The 17,527-nt window shown below is 52.6% G+C and overlaps 1 protein-coding gene across 1 annotated transcript in view; it reads right to left on the bottom strand.

Moving 5' to 3' along the window:
- Positions 1-17,527, bottom strand: part of LOC308238110 (sodium/glucose cotransporter 1-like) — a 30,200-nt gene that overhangs the window by 9,771 nt on the left and 2,902 nt on the right. Inside the window, exons 2-9 of the mRNA XM_080649710.1 lie at positions 15,513-15,584; positions 11,486-11,590; positions 10,293-10,352; positions 8,463-8,567; positions 6,506-6,611; positions 5,500-5,580; positions 4,037-4,257; positions 2,517-2,652 (exon numbers count right to left, since the gene is read on the bottom strand). Coding sequence (XP_080505836.1) covers positions 2,517-2,652; positions 4,037-4,257; positions 5,500-5,580; positions 6,506-6,611; positions 8,463-8,567; positions 10,293-10,352; positions 11,486-11,590; positions 15,513-15,584 — 886 coding nt within the window. The remainder of the gene's footprint in view (positions 1-2,516; positions 2,653-4,036; positions 4,258-5,499; positions 5,581-6,505; positions 6,612-8,462; positions 8,568-10,292; positions 10,353-11,485; positions 11,591-15,512; positions 15,585-17,527) is intronic.

The following is a 17,527-nucleotide window of genomic DNA, read 5'->3' as shown; positions in this document are numbered from 1 at the left end:
CAGTTTAAGAACACATTGGGGCCCTCGAGTCAAAAAGTTTGCCCACCCCTGCTCTAGCCCTTGGCCCGGATAGGGTGCAATTTTGGGGTACTTGGGAGGAAATTCTGGATAAAGGGAAGTAAAGGGAGTGACTGTGATGAACCCTCCAAGAGCTTACACCCAGGATACAGAGCTGCCACGTGAGAAACCCCACAGAACACGAACACGGACCAGGAGGAGGCAGGCTACGCCCAGGTTTGCGGGGACAGCGGCGGTCCTGTTGGGGACAGCTGTCTAGCTTAGGAAGTGGTTATCAAGCTCCTGGAGAAAGCACGTGAACGCTCAAGGGGCTGGCACAGTGCGCGGCCGCCTGCATCCGCCCACTCTGCTCTCCCCCCGCGTCGGTACCGGAACCTCAGCCTGCCTGGTGTGGCGTGGGGGGCCAGGAGCCGGGCCTGGCCATTCTGGGAATTCCTGCTCCTTGGTCACCACGCCTGTTGCCTGTCACCCATGTGAGTTCGCGAGGACGCCCCTGGGATTTCTGCAGGACCCGCTGGGAAGGAAGCACCCTTGCTTCGGGGGGTGAGCTGGTGGGACAGAGGCTGGTGCTGCTGTGACAGCCTTGCCACTGGACGGCCTGGAGGTGACAGCAGTCCAGAAAAAAGGAGCCAAAAGGCAGTTTTTCAAACAAAAGCCCAGTCACAGAGGCTACAGAGAAGACTGGACGGAGAGGCAGCGCGTGGCCCAGACCTGGCGGGGGGAGGCCCAGGTCAGGCAGGCCAGAGCATCCAGGCTGCTGCACGGCGTCTTCTTCCGGGAACGTGGCAGTGCCAGCCTTCACGCGGAGAGCCTCTGGCTGTTGACACTGGGCATGTGCAAGTGGGTCCCTGACTGGGCCGTTCCTGAGGGCTGGGACACGTGCTTCTGGCCCTTGCACCCCAGGGCTCTCCCCCGTGCATTCCATCCCCTCTACGCACCTCTCGGTCAGAGGCTGGAGGGACCGTGGCTTCCTGAGGCCACTTCCGCCAGAGGGAAGAGCTATGCTCCTGCTTCCTCCCGCCCTCAGCAGCTTTCAGAGTCCCAAACACACGCAATCCTGCCGACCTTGTCTGTCCGTCTGTCCGGGAGGGGTGGTCGGTAGTATGGAGGGGGATGGTCGGTAGTATGGAGGGGGCATGACGCCAGGGCTCCTGGGTCCTGGAGAGCACAGGGGCCTATTTTCCATTTAATGCAGAGGCACCTCTGAGGCCCACAGGAGCGCTGCCTGACGCGAAGACCAGATGTGGGGGTGCTGACACAGAGCACGCCTCCCTTCCTGCTAGAACTAGAAGGGAACCAGGATCAGAGAGGCGTGGCTCGGTGGGTGAGCGTCAACCTAGGAACCAGGAGGTCACGGTTCGATTCCCACTCAGGGCACAGGCCTGGGTTGGGGCTCGATCCCTAGTGTGGGGCGTGCAGAAGGCAGCCGGTCCATGATTCTCTCTCGTCATGGACGTTCCTCTCTCTCCCTCTCCCTTCCTCTCTGCAATCAATAAAACATATTAAAGAAAAGAAAAAAAGCCCTAACCGGTTTGGCTCAGTGGATAGAGCGTCGGCCTGCGGACTGAAGGGTCCCAGGTTCGATTCCGGTCAAGGGCATGTACCTTGGTTGCGGGCACATCCCCAGTGGGGAGTGTGCAGGAGGCAGCTGATCAATGTTTCTCTCTCATCGATGTTTCTAACTCTCTCTCCCTCTCCCTTCCTCTCTGTAAAAATCAATAAAATATATTTTTAAAAAAAGAAAAAGGAAAAGAGGCACGTCTCGGGGCAGGCGGGAAGACGACCTGGGTGGGAGATGTCACTGCACATGCTGAGCAGCAAGCAGTGTGGCCCGTTGGCCTGGTCGCGGCGCTGCAGCGGAAGACGCTAGGGCGGTGGAAGACGCTAGGGCGGTGGCCGGCTGTGTGGCCCTGGCTGCCTCTAACAGAGTGCACGCTCCCCACAGGCTGAACGGGCCATTCAAACCGGGCCCTGCAGCCAGCAGCTAGTAACACTCGGGGATGGCCTATCCACAGGATTACGACAGCTCATTGAGGGAAAAGGGATGCTTTCGCAGCATTTAATGGAAAGAATGTGGGCCTCAGAGCCAGACGTACTTTGGGGGTTACGTGGAGTTCCCCCTCCTTTGAGCCTTATCGATGCAATGAGGTACAAGCCCTCTCTGCAGCCGTGAGCGCAGGGACAGCATCGCCAGATCCCAGCACAGCACCCGCCCACAGGACCGCCGGGGCAGGGGACGAACCCAGCCTTCCTGGCGCGGAGCACTGGTCGGCTCTTCCCTGCCTGAACGGCTCTCTCTGGAATCCTCTCCAGCCACCTACCTCCATGGCCTCTGCCAGACTTCTCTCAGCCGTACCCCTAACCCAAACCCTGGGCTCCCCAGGCAGCGATCTGGGGCCTGGACACCAGTTCACTGTAGGAGCCCTGGCCACCCAGATGGTTTCTGGGTCTCTAAGTCAGGAGCGGACCGGGCAAACACATCAGGACCAAGACTTTACCTGTGTACAGGATGCGGCTGATCATTCCGGGCATCACAACCGTGAACATGGGCAGCAGCTTCAGGTACCCGCAAAGGATACAGCCCCCCTTCACATGAAACATGTTCCTCCCCGCCAGGCACCTCTGGACAAAGATCTGCCAAGGAAAGGCACACGGTGAGGGAGGTGGCTGCTCTATCAGGCACACAGAGCCCGCCCCTGGCGGAGAGAATGGGGGTGACCCTCACCCAGGCTTCTCCAGGGCACCCCAGCCAGAGGAGGTGCGTGACCAGGAAGTGCGCTTTGCTCAGTGCACAGCTGCCGGAGGGGACAGGGATGGCGTGCGTGACCTTGGCCCCGTGGCTGGCACTGGTGCAGTGCTTACAGCCTGTCCCCACGCAAGGACGGAACTTCCTCCTAGGGGCCACAGACCGTCTCTGCTGGGTAGAAGGAACAGAGCCCTCAATCAAAGCAAAGGGGGGTTCCCGGCGACAAATGGGTATTCCGAACTCGGACCAACGTCACTCCGCTCATGTAAATGAGCTGGTCGAGACCTTTAAGATGCAAACATGTCCTCCAGAAGAGGTTTTATGACCCCATTTCATGGGGCGCCTGCTTTAAGAGGCAGCGTGTGCTCGGCCGAGCAGAACAGGACAGTTGGCAGGAGGCGAAGCACTTAAGGAAAAGCCAAGCCCGGGGCCAGTGCATCAGAACCATCCAGCACGACGCGTGCGCTACGACGACATCCCTGGAGACATTTAAACCACGCGGGAAAGTGCCCACAGCGTGACGGTAACTGAACAGCGCCGGATGCAGCAGTAGCACGTACACCTCGATTCTACAGGGAGAAGTCCATCCGAGTCAGCCAGCATGACCAGAGTGGTTAATCTGCCCGGCCGGCGTGGCTCAGTGGGTGAGTATCAGCCTATGAACCAGGAGGTCACGGTTCGATTCCCACTCAGGGCACATGCCGGGTTGTGTGCTCAGTCCCCAGTAGGGGGCCTGCAGGAGGCAGCCGGTCAATGGTTCTCTTTCATCCCTGATGTTTCTCTCTCCCTCTCCCTCTCCCTTCCTCTCTGAAATAAAAAAGATTTATCCATGTTACTATATGCAGCTTTACTTTCTTTTTATTCCCATATTTCCTTTTCACTGTATGAATACTTCACCATTTATTTCATGATCCACCATTGAGAGAGAGGCACAGAATTTTCAGAGTAAGTTTGAGTCCTTAAAAAAATCCAACTGATATACTGATGGGCTGCATTTAATTGATTGACTCCGCCGAGGAGAACCGACTCATTTTTTCGTGTCCAAAAAACTGTGTTTTAGCGAATGACAGGAAAGAAGAAAAAAATAGAAACAGCTGCTGTGCTGTAGATGGCACCGTGGGCGAAATGCCTTTGAACACCATTTCATCTACATTACGGGGCAGTAAATAGGGATCCGAAGGCAGACCTGACCACTGAGCGCGGACAGGCCCGCTGGGAGGAGCCTGGCATCGCCAGCCCCACGCAGTCACCTGGCCGCTACGGTCTCATTACCTGGTCGCTGCACCAGTAGTACACGGAGAGGATGGGGATGCCAAAGAGGACGCCAGGCCAGGGGAGGTCTCCCGTGACGGCGTTTCGGAAGATGTGGAACGAGTCTGCGCGAGGGAGGTAGCATTCGGGCGTGGCAGTCCAGTTTCCCTCTCGGATTATGCTGGGCTTCGCGTTGGGGTACTTATGCAGCAGCTCCTGGTACCCTCCCACCTCCTTAAAGGCTGAAAAACAACACAGGATGTATCAGTACCGTAAACTGCCCACAGCACACACCTAGAGAGCCGAGACGGCCAAGTGGGACCCAGGCTGATGAACTGTATCTAATATACAAAGTGCAAGGGAGTGACAGCTAGTTGAGACTGCCTGTGTCTAAGAAGAGACACCGTTTTTCGTTTTTCTCAAAGAGAAGGAAGAGTCCGGGGGGACCCTGGTGGCTGTGCAGAACCCCTCTTCCCAGCTCGTTCCATCCTGTGTGGCCTACGTGGGCCTCGTCACACATCCCAGTCAGTATGTGACCCCGCCTGGCCAGTGTTCCCTAGCCCCCGGGAGTGGATCTGAGGCCCACGCTCAGCTAGTCAGAATTTATTCGTCTGCTTAAGAAATCAAACAAGGCTGCTCCCTTCCTTTGGGGTTCTCAGCTAGCGGGGCAGTTTGGAGCTGTCTGCTCGCTGGTTCAGGCAGAACCCTGGATCTAGCCATGCCTGAAGGTGCGATGGCCCTGGAACAATCGTAGTAAACTAGGAATGGGCGGGAACGATGTCAGCGTGACAAAGAATGTCTACAAAAAAATGACAGCAGCCGAAACCGGTTTGGCTCAGTGGATAGAGTGTCAGCCTGCGGACTGAAGGGTCCCGGGTTCGATTCTGGCCAAGGGCATGTACCTTGGTTGCGGGCACATCCCCAGTAGGGAGTGTGCGGGAGGCGGCTGATCGATGTTTCTCTCTCATCGATGTTTCTAACTCTCTGTCACTCTCCCTTCCTCTCTGTAAAAAAAAATCAATAAAATATATTAAAAAAAAATGACAGCAAATGTTTTCTTCAACTGTGAAACATTCAAAACTTCTCCTTTAACATTGGCCATGAGACAAGAATGCCTGCTGTCTCTGCCTCTTTAAGCGCCGTGCTAAAGGCCACGCCAGGGTGACAGGGCAAGAAAAAGACACACAAGGTCTCGAGTTGGAAAAGGCAGAAAAGAAAAAGGGAACTTCTTGACTTGGGGCTGGCTAGTGTTCACTCTGTAACACTGCTTCTAGCTCACACCTGCCCTGCGTGCGCACTTGACTCCTTTCTCTCAAGGAAGCGAAGCCCTCCCGCCCCGCATTTCAGCACGACCTCAGATACCCTCTTGGGTTCTGAGGGCCTCAGGCTCCTCATCTGGAGATGAAGATGCTGACATGGCCGAGGGCAGCGAGCAGCTTCGGAGGTCCCACCCACGGTGCTCCATGTTCTCGAGATTTACTCACCGAAGCCCATCACCAAGAGCGAGCCCAGGACGATGATGCTGGCGTGCAAGGTGTCGGTATACACCACCGTGATAAAGCCACCTGAGGAGGCAGGAGGGGGGGCAGACGCCACGTGGGGCTCCTCCGTGGAAAGATGCCCTGGCGTCCTGTTCCACCTGCTTGTCTCCCCCAGATCTCCACACTCACACCTCTGTCCCTTCAATGCAGCGGGTCTTACGACTGCTCATGCGTGGTCTTGGTGCGCCGTGTTCCCCCTTTAACATCCTTTATGATCTCCTGCTGGATTCTTATCTTGCCCGCTATGTATCAATCTCCCTTTCTCCCCATTTTTTGGATGAACCGAAACCTGGCAGTTTCCTGGGGGAAAACCTGTCCGTTTCTTTAACATCTCAGGTTGAAAGCAACAGTTAGCACACCCTGGCCTCTCCCGCTGTGACACCCCAAATGTGTGCAGACAGCCCCTGGGAAGACAAGCCCCACCCGCCCTGCCCACACCGAGGACACTGACTGGGTGCGTTCCGTTCCCGGCCCCGATTCTCTCCACTCGACGGGTGACCTGCCAGGGACACTTCCCAGCATCCCAGATCCGCACCGTGGCTTGGAAACACGTCCTCACTGCCGAGGACAGAACTGCCCCCACAGAGGTTCCTGTCTGCCGGCCTGACCAGGTACCAGGTGAGCAGGGTGGCCCGAGGTTGAGCCGCCCCCTCCTTCCCTTCCTGGGGTCCCATTCTTGCACCTGGCAGCCTGCCGTGCCAGACCACCCCACCTAAACACCATCCCTGTCGCCCCCGCCGCCCCCGCTCCCATTCCTAGGCGAGGGCGCTCCTTTGCACTCCTGCCTTGATTACTGTCACCGTTCTCCGCAGCCTCCAGGCCTCAGCAGTGTGCGCTCCAGACACAGGAAAACGCAAAAGCTGAAGACCCGGCCTGAGTGTCCACCAGGTCGCCACTAAGAGGCGGAGCTTTGGCGTTAACATAACCCCTGTGCGCTGAGTCCCCTCACCTGAGATCATGTAAACGCCGGTGACCGTCAGCAGGACCACGGTGGCCTGGTACACATCCATCCCCAGAACCAGGCCCATGAACATGGCCCCAGTGCAGATCTCCACCTGAAACGACACCGGCAACGGGCTGCACTTCCCTCTCAGCTCGGTCCCCACCAGCCCGAGACACACTGCCCTTCGAAGCCATCCGCAGTTAGCACGTGGCCTGCGTCACTAGGGGACACTGGGTGAGGGCTCCCCAAGTTCTGCTGGCAACAAGGCTTGTGCCCCATGAGTTCAGCCCAGGCCAGCACCTGAGGGCTTGGCTAACCCGATTATCCGCTCAACACACTGAGCCGTCTCCTCCCGGGAGCCTGCCCGGGGCGTGTGCTGCGTGAGCAATTCGAGTTCTCCACTTGGGCAGGCAGAGGCACCAGCTTGTCAGCAGGTGGCCAACTCTCTGTGCAGGACCAGAGCGATGGCGAACACGGCAGGCTTTGCAGGCCACACAGCGTCCCTGTTCCCTTATAGCCCTCAGCACTGTGAAAGCTTCCTTAGCTCAAGGACTGTAGGAAGCTGACCACCGTGAGCATGGCCTGTGGGCGGGGTTCTGAAGACACAGGGTTACCAAAAGGCAGTCGCTGTCGCCCAGCCAGTGTGGCTCAGTGGTTGAGCGTCGACCTATGAACCAGGAGGTCACAGTTTTATTTCCCGACAAGGCACATGCCCGGGTTGGGGGCTCGATCCCCAGTATGGGGCATGCGGGGGGCAGCTGATCAACGGTTCTCTCTCATCATGGATGTTTCTATCTCTCTCTCCCTCTCCCTCCCGCTCTGAAATCAATAAAAATATATTTTAAAAATGACTTTAAAAAGTCGTTCCCTGTCTTCAAGTAGCTTACACTTAATGATGGAGACAGCCCGCTAAACAGGAGATGTCTGTGTAATGTGGTAAGTGGCACTCACTGGATTGTTCAAAGAACATTCCCTGAGGGCGTGGGCGCTAACCATGCTGTCAGCACGGGGCACGCAGTGACCAGCCGGGCCCGGCCCTGGGCCTCAGGGAGTTTGACTGACGTGAAGAAGACAGACCAAGAGCAAGGAGACAAATGGATCCTCTCACAGGGCGACACGTATTACAAAAGAAACAGAAAGTGAGCAATGGCGTAGAGAATGCCCAACGTCCCCATGGAGGCCTTTCCAAGGAGCTCGCAGAAGGACATGGGAAAGACATTCTGGACACGTAAGAGCAGGTGGCAGGCCTCAGGGGGAGAGAGCTTTCTGGCTGTGAGAAACAGGCAGGCAGGCAGGGTGGCTACAGCCCGCTGGCCACAGCAGAGCACAGGCCAGAGGGGCAGGCGCTGGAACAGCCCAGCCCTTGCCCGTCACAACAAAGGGTGGTGGCAACCCCTGGGTGGCTGTAGCAGGGGAGTGACATCACCTAATGACATGACACAGGAAGCCCCAGGTTCTCTGGGGATACAGAGGAGGGTCCTGTAACCTAGGCTCGGGAGGCAAGACGCCGCCGCCGCCGCCTTTTATCTTTTGCAAACTGTTATTAAGCTACCAGAGGCCCGGGGCACGAAATTCATGCACACATAGGGTCCCTAGGCCTGGCTGGTGATCAGGGCCGATCAGGTTCCCCGCCTCCCTGCCTCCCCGCCTGCCTCCTCCTTCCCTCACTCCCTCAGTGCCCCGCCACAGCTGCTGGTCCCACGCCATGTCCTGCGTCGCCCCCTGGTGGTCAGCGCATGTCATAGCGAGTGATTGAACTCCCAGTCTCCCGGTCCAACTCCCGAGGGGACACTTTGCAGATTAGCCTTTTATATATATATAGATTCTTCCTCTGCTCTAGCTTTAACAGCAGAGGCCAGGAAGTAACTTATGGGGCCCCAGAGTGAACCGCTGGGACAAATATAGCACAGTCCTGGGTACTGATATTTATTTTCTTTCTTGGGCTGGCTTTTCCACAACTTACTGAGATCTTATGGAAGAGGTAGAGGAATAAGTACAGAATAGCGAGGAGGAACTGGATCCGGTAGCCACCAAACCGCTTCCTCAGATATTCTGGCATCGTCACCACCTGCCACGAGCAACAAGAGAAGTCACCGTCAGACACACTGCAGGCTCACCGGACGGCCGAGCTCACCACGTGCTGGTGGTCACGAGGAGCAGCCAGGGTGGGAGTGGCCCAGGAAGACAAGATGCAGGTCCCGGCTCTGGCTGTGTACTGCACAGCAGCTGCGAGGATGAGAGAAGTAAACAGGGCAGGCGCTACCGCTGCTGCCTTCAGGAAGTTTGGAATCCAGGCCGGCTGGCGGGGCTCAGTGACTGAGCGTTAGCCTAGGAACCGGGAGGTCGCGGTTCGATTCCTGGTCAGGGCACAAGCCCGGGTTGCAGGCTCAATCCCTGCTGTGGGGTGTGCAGGAGGCAGCCGATGGATGATTCTCTCTCATCGTGGATGCTTCTCTCTCTCTCCCCCTCTCCCTTCCTTTCTGAAATCAATCAATAAAATATATAGAAGCTTGGAATCTGCTTCGAGTGCAATACTCGGAGAGCAGAAGGAAATCCAGTTCATTCAAGATGTTTAATGATGACAAAGCACTTTTATGAAATAGCCATAGAGCACAACTAACTGCTGCATCACATACTACAAATCTAACAGGTGCGTGAGAGAGAAGAGTGTGACTCCGTGTCAGCGATGCTCGCGGGGGTGCTGGCGCCCCAGGCAATCCTGTTCACTTCTGCTCCCAGGCGTCAGGCTGCGTGCATCGTGGGCAGGGAGAGAGCTCTGCGGTCATTAGATTCCTGGACCTGAGCGCAGCGCCTGGCTCATGCAGGTGAGTAATTGTCACGTGAGGACTGTCTCACCTTCTGTCCGAATGTCCTCATGTGCTGGTCCTCCCACCTCACCCAGTCTAACTGCAACCCCACCGGCTGGAAGACGTCCGCCCGGGGGCTTCCCACGGCTGCACCTCCTCAACACCAAGTCTCTTACTCTGGCCGCTCACGTGCTTTCCATCCTCTCCTGCCACCCAGAGCTCACTTCGCGGGCAGGTCCTCAGATGTCCCACCGTCTGCATCGGTTACGACAGACGGCCTCAGCGCACCCTCACGGTCCTGGGGCTGCAAGTCCCGGTGTCAGCAGGCTTGGCTCCCGCTGAGGGAGGGACCGGTTCTGGCCTCCCTCCTTGGCTTGTTGAGGGGTCCTCTCTCTGTACATGTCTGTGTCCACATTTCCTCTTCTCGTGAGTTCATGCCGGATCAGGGCCCACCCCAATGACCTTGGTTTAACTTGATTACTTCTTGAAAGGCCTCATCTCAAAAATAACAGCCACAATCGGAGATAATTTTCCTGGGATTGTGGCTTCACAACTGCAAGTGTTAGCACGGCAAATGAGCCTGTTACGTTTTTAAAGCCCTCTCCACAAATACATATACATACATACATGCCCTGGCCAGGGACTGAACCCGGGACCTAGTGCCCTGACCGGGAATTGAACCAGCAACCTTCCGGTGTACGGTACGATGCTCCAACCCCCTGAGCCACACTGGCCAGGGGCTCCACAAATATTTTTAAGTTTAACAGTTTTATGAGATATAATTTACACTCAGTAAAATTCTCCCAATGTTATGTAAAGTTTTATGAGTTTGGGAAAATGTATACAATTGTGTAATCACCACCACACTCAAGGTACAAAGCATTTCCAAACCCCCACAAAGCCCCTGGGGCTTGCAGTCAAGGCCTCTGTCCACCCCTGTAAGAAAAATATTGTAGAAAATAGAGTAACTGATAAGTGACACTCACCCCAGCCTTAATGTAAATAGGAGAAAATATCCAGCCAAGAGCAAAGAGCAGAAATGGAGACTGAAACAAAAAAGAACAACGTCAGGGTCCCACACAGGCCCGCTCCCAAGCAAGACGCAAGCTCACCCCCCACCTGTTCTGAGCCTGACTAAGGTGTTACTGCCAGGGACCTTAAGAGTAACAGCCACGCGGAACCCTCCCGTCCAGTGAGCTGAACTGATAGGCACTTGATGTTTGCCTGTAAAAGGGTGCATTCTTAATTGTAGGGGGCTCCCTGAGCCAATTTTCAAGGTATTTATTAGTATTCATTGTTCACCTACTTCCAGATAGAAATGAAGGTGACTTACAATGAGATATATGGTTAGAGAAGAAAGAAAAGCCAGAAACCACTCAGAGAAATGGGAGAGAAACTACCCAAACTGCACACGAGTTATTGAGATTGAGTACCAAACCGGGTCTGGCTTTCTTTACAAAGAACGGGATGTATGAGGGAGATGCTAGCACATTTGGAGAGGAAATGCTTGTGAAGTTCAGCGTTTCTTACTACGATTGGAATTCACTCTGCTAGAAGTATTCTTTTTTAAAATCTTTTTAAAATATATATTTTTTTTATTGATTTCAGAGAGGAAGGGAGAGGGAGAGAGAGAAACATCAATGATGAGAGAAAATCATTGATTGGCTGCTTCCTGCACGCCCCCTACGGGGGATCGAGCCCGCAACCTGGGCACGTGCCCTTGACTGGAATCAAACCCGGGACTTTCAGTCGGCAGGCCAACGCTCTATCCAGTGAGCCACACCAGCTAGGGCTAGAAGTATTCTTTATTTTTGTTGTCCGTGAGAAGAAAGATGTGACTCACACAGATATATGCATACATATTTATATACAGATACATATACATATATCTAAATGTTAATACAACCTTTTCTCTCCATGACTAGTTCCCTAAAACAGTTGTTTACTGTATTCCTACAGTCCCTGGAAGACAAATATTCTCTGTCTCTTCATTAATTTACCAAGAAGAGAAGAAACTAGCATGGTTTTTTGGAGAAACTAAAGACTTGGTGCCTTCCTCCCATGCCTTCTCAAGAAGCAGTCAATATTTACTCAAAGTTGGAAGCAAGTTTTGATGTTTATGAGCTTTCTTTGGACAAAGATAACGATGCAGGCTAGTCACTACACACCTATCACTTACAGTCCACTCGAAGGCCCCCACGGCGATCCCCGAGGCCGCTCCCGTGCCAGCCAGGCCCATGAAGTGGGCAGGGCCAATGTTTGAGGCGTACAGAGAAGCACCAATCTGGTAACCAGAAGACAATTCCACATCAAAGCTTTCAGTCCATGTCCAGGAGCTGATTTCACAAATGTAAACTCAAACTGAATTTTACAATTTTTTTCAAAAGGGGTTACTTCCTGGGCGTAATTCCCATTCGTGTCTCTTCTAGACAAACCCTAACCACAAGTCAGAAGGCAAGCGAAGAGGGCGACAGTGAAAAAGGTTGGACAGCCGTTCTGTTGCCGCCCTCCCATGCTCCACAGACTTACCTGCAATTCACGAAGGCAGACACGTCAGCAGGAGTGTAATCCATCATTGTTTAGAGGTAATTTTAAAATAGTAACCATCTCACTGATTACATGGAACTAGTTAAAATACATGAAAACACTGAAATACAACGCAGCCTAAATAAAAATGGAGGCGCTCTAGTACTTCATAGAAATAAGTTAAACAATGTTATAATCTCATTAAAATATTACGTGTGTACATTACGCTGTGCACATATATGTTTATATATGCATGGGAGAGATTCTGGTAAAAAAATATGTAAGACAAAATACTTCTGGGGACTGGAATTATGGGTGTGGAGACGGATAGGGGAGAAAATTTCAAGGTCTACAATGGGACTGTAACTTTTTTTTTACAACCAGCAGCTGTTATTTTCAAAGTGAAAAAAATCCCAGTGGCATTGAAAATGAACAAAATCTCTTCTAAACCAAAAATCGCTTTTTAACAGAGTGGAGACAGCCACTCTGTTAAAACAAAAATCCAACTATTATGCTATTGATATGAGACACATTCAAAACCAAATTTATCAAGAGAGGTTAAAATAACAAAGCCTTTTAGTAAAAACAAACAAGCAAGCAAATAAAAACAGCACTGTTTTTAACAATCTTAAAATAAAAGAGCATATAACGCCAAAAGCATTGAACAGGACAAAGAAGTCTGTTGTTATAACTATGAAAAATAAAACGCACTCAGACATAGTTGAGAATGTACAGGCATCAACATCTTAGCAATAACAAATATGAGGCCACATAATCTTAAAAGAGGCACATAATAAATACTCAAGTGATGATAGGCATTTTTACTATAAGGAATATTCATTACGGTTGTCACAGTACTGAAGAATTATATACTGCCGAAATTGCCCAATAATATGGTAAATAAAAGGAAGAATGTTCATATAATACTATGCAATTGCATATAAATACAAGGTAGGGCAAAAGTAGGTTTACAGGTGTATATATGAAAAATAATACAATAATCTATCTATATATATAAAAGTGTAAACAACCATCGACTGATTGCTATGATGTGCACTGACCACCAGGGGGCAGATGCTCAACACAGGAGCTGCTGATCTGTGGTGACTTGGCAGTTGTGGTTCTTGGATGATGCACTCGAAACCAGAGAGGAGGGAGCCTGATTCTGGGGTGCGTCACCTAAGAACCGCCCTCTCACACTCCGGGACCCCTCGGGGGATGCTGGAAAGCCAGTTTCAGTCCCATCTTTGCAGGCCAGGCCAAGGGACCCCACGGGTGCATGAATCTGTGCACCGGGCCTCTCGTTAATCCTATATAATAAAGAGCTAATATGCTAATTAGACCGAACAGCAGAATGACTGTCCGGACAACCGTCCAGACAACCTTCCGGATGAAGCCAGGGCTGTGAGGGCTGACCCTTGCACGATTTTGTGCATCGGGCCTCTAGTAAATAATAATACAATAATAAACTGTGTTTCATGTGCTCACAACCGTAAACCTATTTTTGTCCCACCCTGTATAAAATATCTGTATCTACTTACCTATGTTTATATAGACCTAGGAAGATATTACTACATTAATAATGAAAGGTAGGTTAAAAAGTCACCATTCATTGCCCTGGCCAGTGGTTAGGGCATCAGCCCCTGGACCGAAGGGTCTCAGGTTCAATTCCCACCCCCGGTTGGAGTGCATGTGGGAGGCAGCCAGTCAATATGTCCCTCTCTCCCCTCTCCTCGGGTGAGGGTTAAAAACAAAAGGTCACCATTCATTAATTCAATGATTATTACAAATGTCCATTGCCATCCGGGTGCCAGGCACTGTTCTAGCGGCACATTGGTGTGTCAAACAGAAAAAAGCCCTGCCCTCATGAAGACAACATTCTTTTGGGAAGAAGAGAATAAACAAAATAAATTAGGGGGTTATTTTCTAGCATAAGAAGCAGCAATTGGGTGGCCGGGATAGACTGAGAGGAGATCTGAGGGATACCAGAAGAGGCGAGGAAGCAAGCCAGGAGAGAGGTGGGGAGAAGCCTGGGGGGTGGGGAGAAGCCTCCAGGGGGAGAAGCCTCCGGGGGGAGAAGCCTCTGGGGGGAGAAGCCTGGGGGGGGAGAAGCCTCTGGGGGGAGAAGCCTGGGGGGGGGAGAAGCCTCTGGGGGGAGAAGCCTGGGGGGGGGGAGAAGCCTCTGGGGGGAGAAGCCTGGGGGGGGAGAAGCCTCTGGGGGGAGAAGCCTGGGGGGGGGAGAAGCCTCTGGGGGGAGAAGCCTGGGGGGGGGAGAAGCCTCTGGGGGGAGAAGCCCGGGGGGGGGGAGAAGCCTCTGGGGGGAGAAGCCTGGGGGGGGGAGAAGCCTCTGGGGGGAGAAGCCTGGGGGGGGGAGAAGCCTCTGGGGGGAGAAGCCTGGGGGGGGGAGAAGCCTCTGGGGGGAGAAGCCTCCGGGGGGAGAAGCCTCCGGGGGGAGAAGCCTCCAGGGGGAGAAGCCTGGGGAGGGGAGAAGCCTCCAGGGGGAGAAGCCTCTGGGGGGAGAAGCCTGGGGGGGGGAGAAGGCTGGGGGGGGGAGAAGCCTCCGGGGGGAGAAGCCTCCGGGGGGAGAAGCCTCCGGGGGGAGAAGCCTCCAGGGGGAGAAGCAGCAGGGGCAAAGGCAGGATAAACCCTGTGTTCAAGGACACTGGCTAGAACTGGGGCCAGGGGTCCTGAGAGGCGAGGGAAGGAGGGTAGACAACCTGTGGCTAACACAGGCCGTTAGCAGCAGCTGGGCTTTCATTCTGGGGGTCAGGGGGCCCCCAGAAGGTTCTAAGCATAAAAGTGAGATGGTCTGACTCAAGCTGTAACTGGCTCCCAGTACCGTAAGGCACTGGATGACAGCCTAATTCCCATTCTAGATTGTGCGCTGCCGGAGGGCAGGGCTATTTCCGTACAGACTAGTTTCATCAGGACAGAGCTCCCTCACCTGGCAGAAGGAAACAGACATGCAAGTAAGTGCAGAGAGTCCCAAGTGTGTCCCCGTAACCTAGTAAGTGGTTGTTAAACGAAAACAGAGTTAACTTGGAACATTTAGGTAACAAACTACTTAGGAGTTAAAGGAACCACCAATGAAATGGCTTTCCTCGTTGAAAAGTTTCAAAATATTCTGAGTATAAGACATCTAAATTAAAATAATAAGCAAGCAGCCCGGCCGGCGCGGCTCCGTGATTGAGCATCAACCTAGGAACCAGGAGGTCACGGTTCGATTCCCGGTCAGGGCACATGCTCAGATTGTGGGCTCCATCCCCAGTGTGGGGCCTGCGGGAGGCAGCTGATCCATGATTCTCTCTCGTCACTGATGTCTTTCTTTCTCTCTCCCGCTCCCTTCCTCTCTGAAATCAATAAAATATATTTAAAAATAAGATAATAGCCAAAACCGGTTTGGCTCAGTGGATAGAGCGTCAGCCTGCGGACTGAAAGGTCCCAGGTTCGATTCCGGTCAAGGGCATGTAACTTGGTTGCGGGCACATCCCCAGTAGGAGGTGTGCAAGAGGCAGCTGATCGTTGTTTCTCACTCATCGATGTTTCTGACTATCTATCCCTCTTCCTTCCTCTCTGTAAAAAAAATCAATAAAATATATATTTTTTAAAATATATATATATATAAAAATAAGATAATAAGCAAGTTAACATGTAGCCCCCAAAGTGGATGCCACACTCACCAGCCACCACGCCAGGCTTCGGCCAGCCAGGAAGAAGTCTTCTACGTTCCCACGACTGCTTGTCAGTATAGCCTTAAACAACAGAGAGCAATGGGGCACAAGAACCAAACTGCTTCAAAGACACGGTCTCTTATCGGGTCAATCTCCTCAGTGAGACACCAACCCCAGTCTCCCCTTCTTTCTTTTTAGGAATAGAAGGCCGTACCCCCCGAGTTAGGGGAGGGCTCATGGCGGCCTCGCTGGAGACTATAGTCTCTTCCAGCCCTGACATTGCAGGGGGTGTCCATAGCTCTACATTCTTGTAGAAATAATATTGCTTTATTTTTGTTCCAAATAGCTGACTAGTGGCACGGTTTCAGAGTCCTGGAGAGAATATTTGTACAAACTTGGAAACTTCCCTAAGCCAGCCAGGAAATCCAGAACATGTAAAGGAAAAGAGAGAGAGGCGAGTTCTTCTAAGTGACGAAAAGTTCAAATGACAAAAAGACACCATGAATACAGTCCGGACCAGTGGCTCTCAGCCAGGGTGATTTCTGTCCCATCCCTCGAGGGGACATGTGGCCATGTCTAGAGACCTTTCTGGTTGTGAATGGGTAGGGGTCAGGGGCACGTCTAGGCATTGTATAACACACAGGACAGACCCCCACAACGAAGAAGTATAGTGCTGAGGTTGAGAAACTGGTTTAGACAAGTAATAATTTGAAAAAAAAACAACAACAACAACAAAAAACACCTTAGCAACTGAAATGACAGATGAGTTTATAAAAACAGGTAAACAACCCAGTTCAAAAATGGGCGAAATAAAGTGGCTATTCCCAGAAGAGGAGAAGCAATGGAAGGTGCTCAACCTCATGAGGAGTCTTGCACACCCAAATCAGAGCTGTGGGGAGATACCACTAATCACCCGTCAGACGGGCAGGAAGGAAATAAACAGCTAAGCAGGGATGAGAGCGGCTGGCGAGGGCCCGGGGAACGGCCTGCCCACACGCTGCCTGGGAGTGTGAATCTTCACAGGTTTTGTGGATCGCCACTTAACAACGTAGACCCAAATTTCAAGTGAACGTACTCTTCTGACCCAGCACTTCCACGTTCCGAGTCCGTGCTGCACAGATTAAAAGCACCGACACATAGAGAAGGAGAAGAGGAAGAAAAGGAAAACCCTCCTGGCAATAACCTAGGGTCAATCAGCAGAGAAAAACTGAGCAGTCCACACCTTTGTGTGACTATGATGTGGTTTGAAACCATGAGCGAGAGCTCTACTGTTGACCTGCAGGACTCTATCCACCACACAGCAGGTGACAACAAGCTGCAGAATAATGTGTCTAATAGGGTCACACTTTTTTGTAAAAACACAGAAACGCTATTACATGCTTCTTGGTTTGCCTAAGCCCCGAGAAAGGGGAGGAAGGGCACCTGGCCCGTGGTTACCCCAGAGAGACGGGAGGGGTGGAGAAGGAGAGTAACTCATTCTCTAGATGTGTTCACATCTTTTCACTTCTGGCAATAAGCGTGCTACGCTTCCGTAGTTAAAGACAACAGATGCCTTAGAAAAAGAGCCGAAGGAAGGGTGATGAGGAAGCGCAAGATCAAAGCGTCTGGGTAAGCGGCCCCTTCGATGGCTCCAATAAAAGCAGAAGGTGCCGCAGGCTTCCTTTGGAACTGACCAGACGGCTGACGAGTCCTCTGCCCGGGGCCAGGAAGCGAGCCGGGTGGGGGCTTCTTAACTCAGTAACAGAAACTGGGGAAAGATCCCCGAACAAGTGCTCCTCAGAGCCCCCTGCCTAGGCCACCGAGAAGGGTGTTTCTCACCCGGGAAGCCGATTTTTAAAAAGGTGTTCGTTTAAATGATCTGTAAAACACCTCGACGCCTTTTTTTTTTTTTTTTACATTTGGAATAAAGGGCCTGCATTCTCTCTGCTGGTACAAAATTCTCTTAATTGGATGGAAACCATGTCTCCATCACTCTGTCTGTCCACTAGCAGCATAATGGCTCATTGTAAGCCTCAAAAGAATGG

The sequence above is a fragment of the Plecotus auritus genome (assembly GCF_963455305.1).
Source record: "Plecotus auritus genome assembly, chromosome: 13".
NCBI lineage: Eukaryota > Metazoa > Chordata > Mammalia > Chiroptera > Vespertilionidae > Plecotus > Plecotus auritus.
The sequence above is the reverse complement of the archived record's forward strand: the minus strand, read 5'-3'. Positions and strand labels throughout refer to the sequence as shown.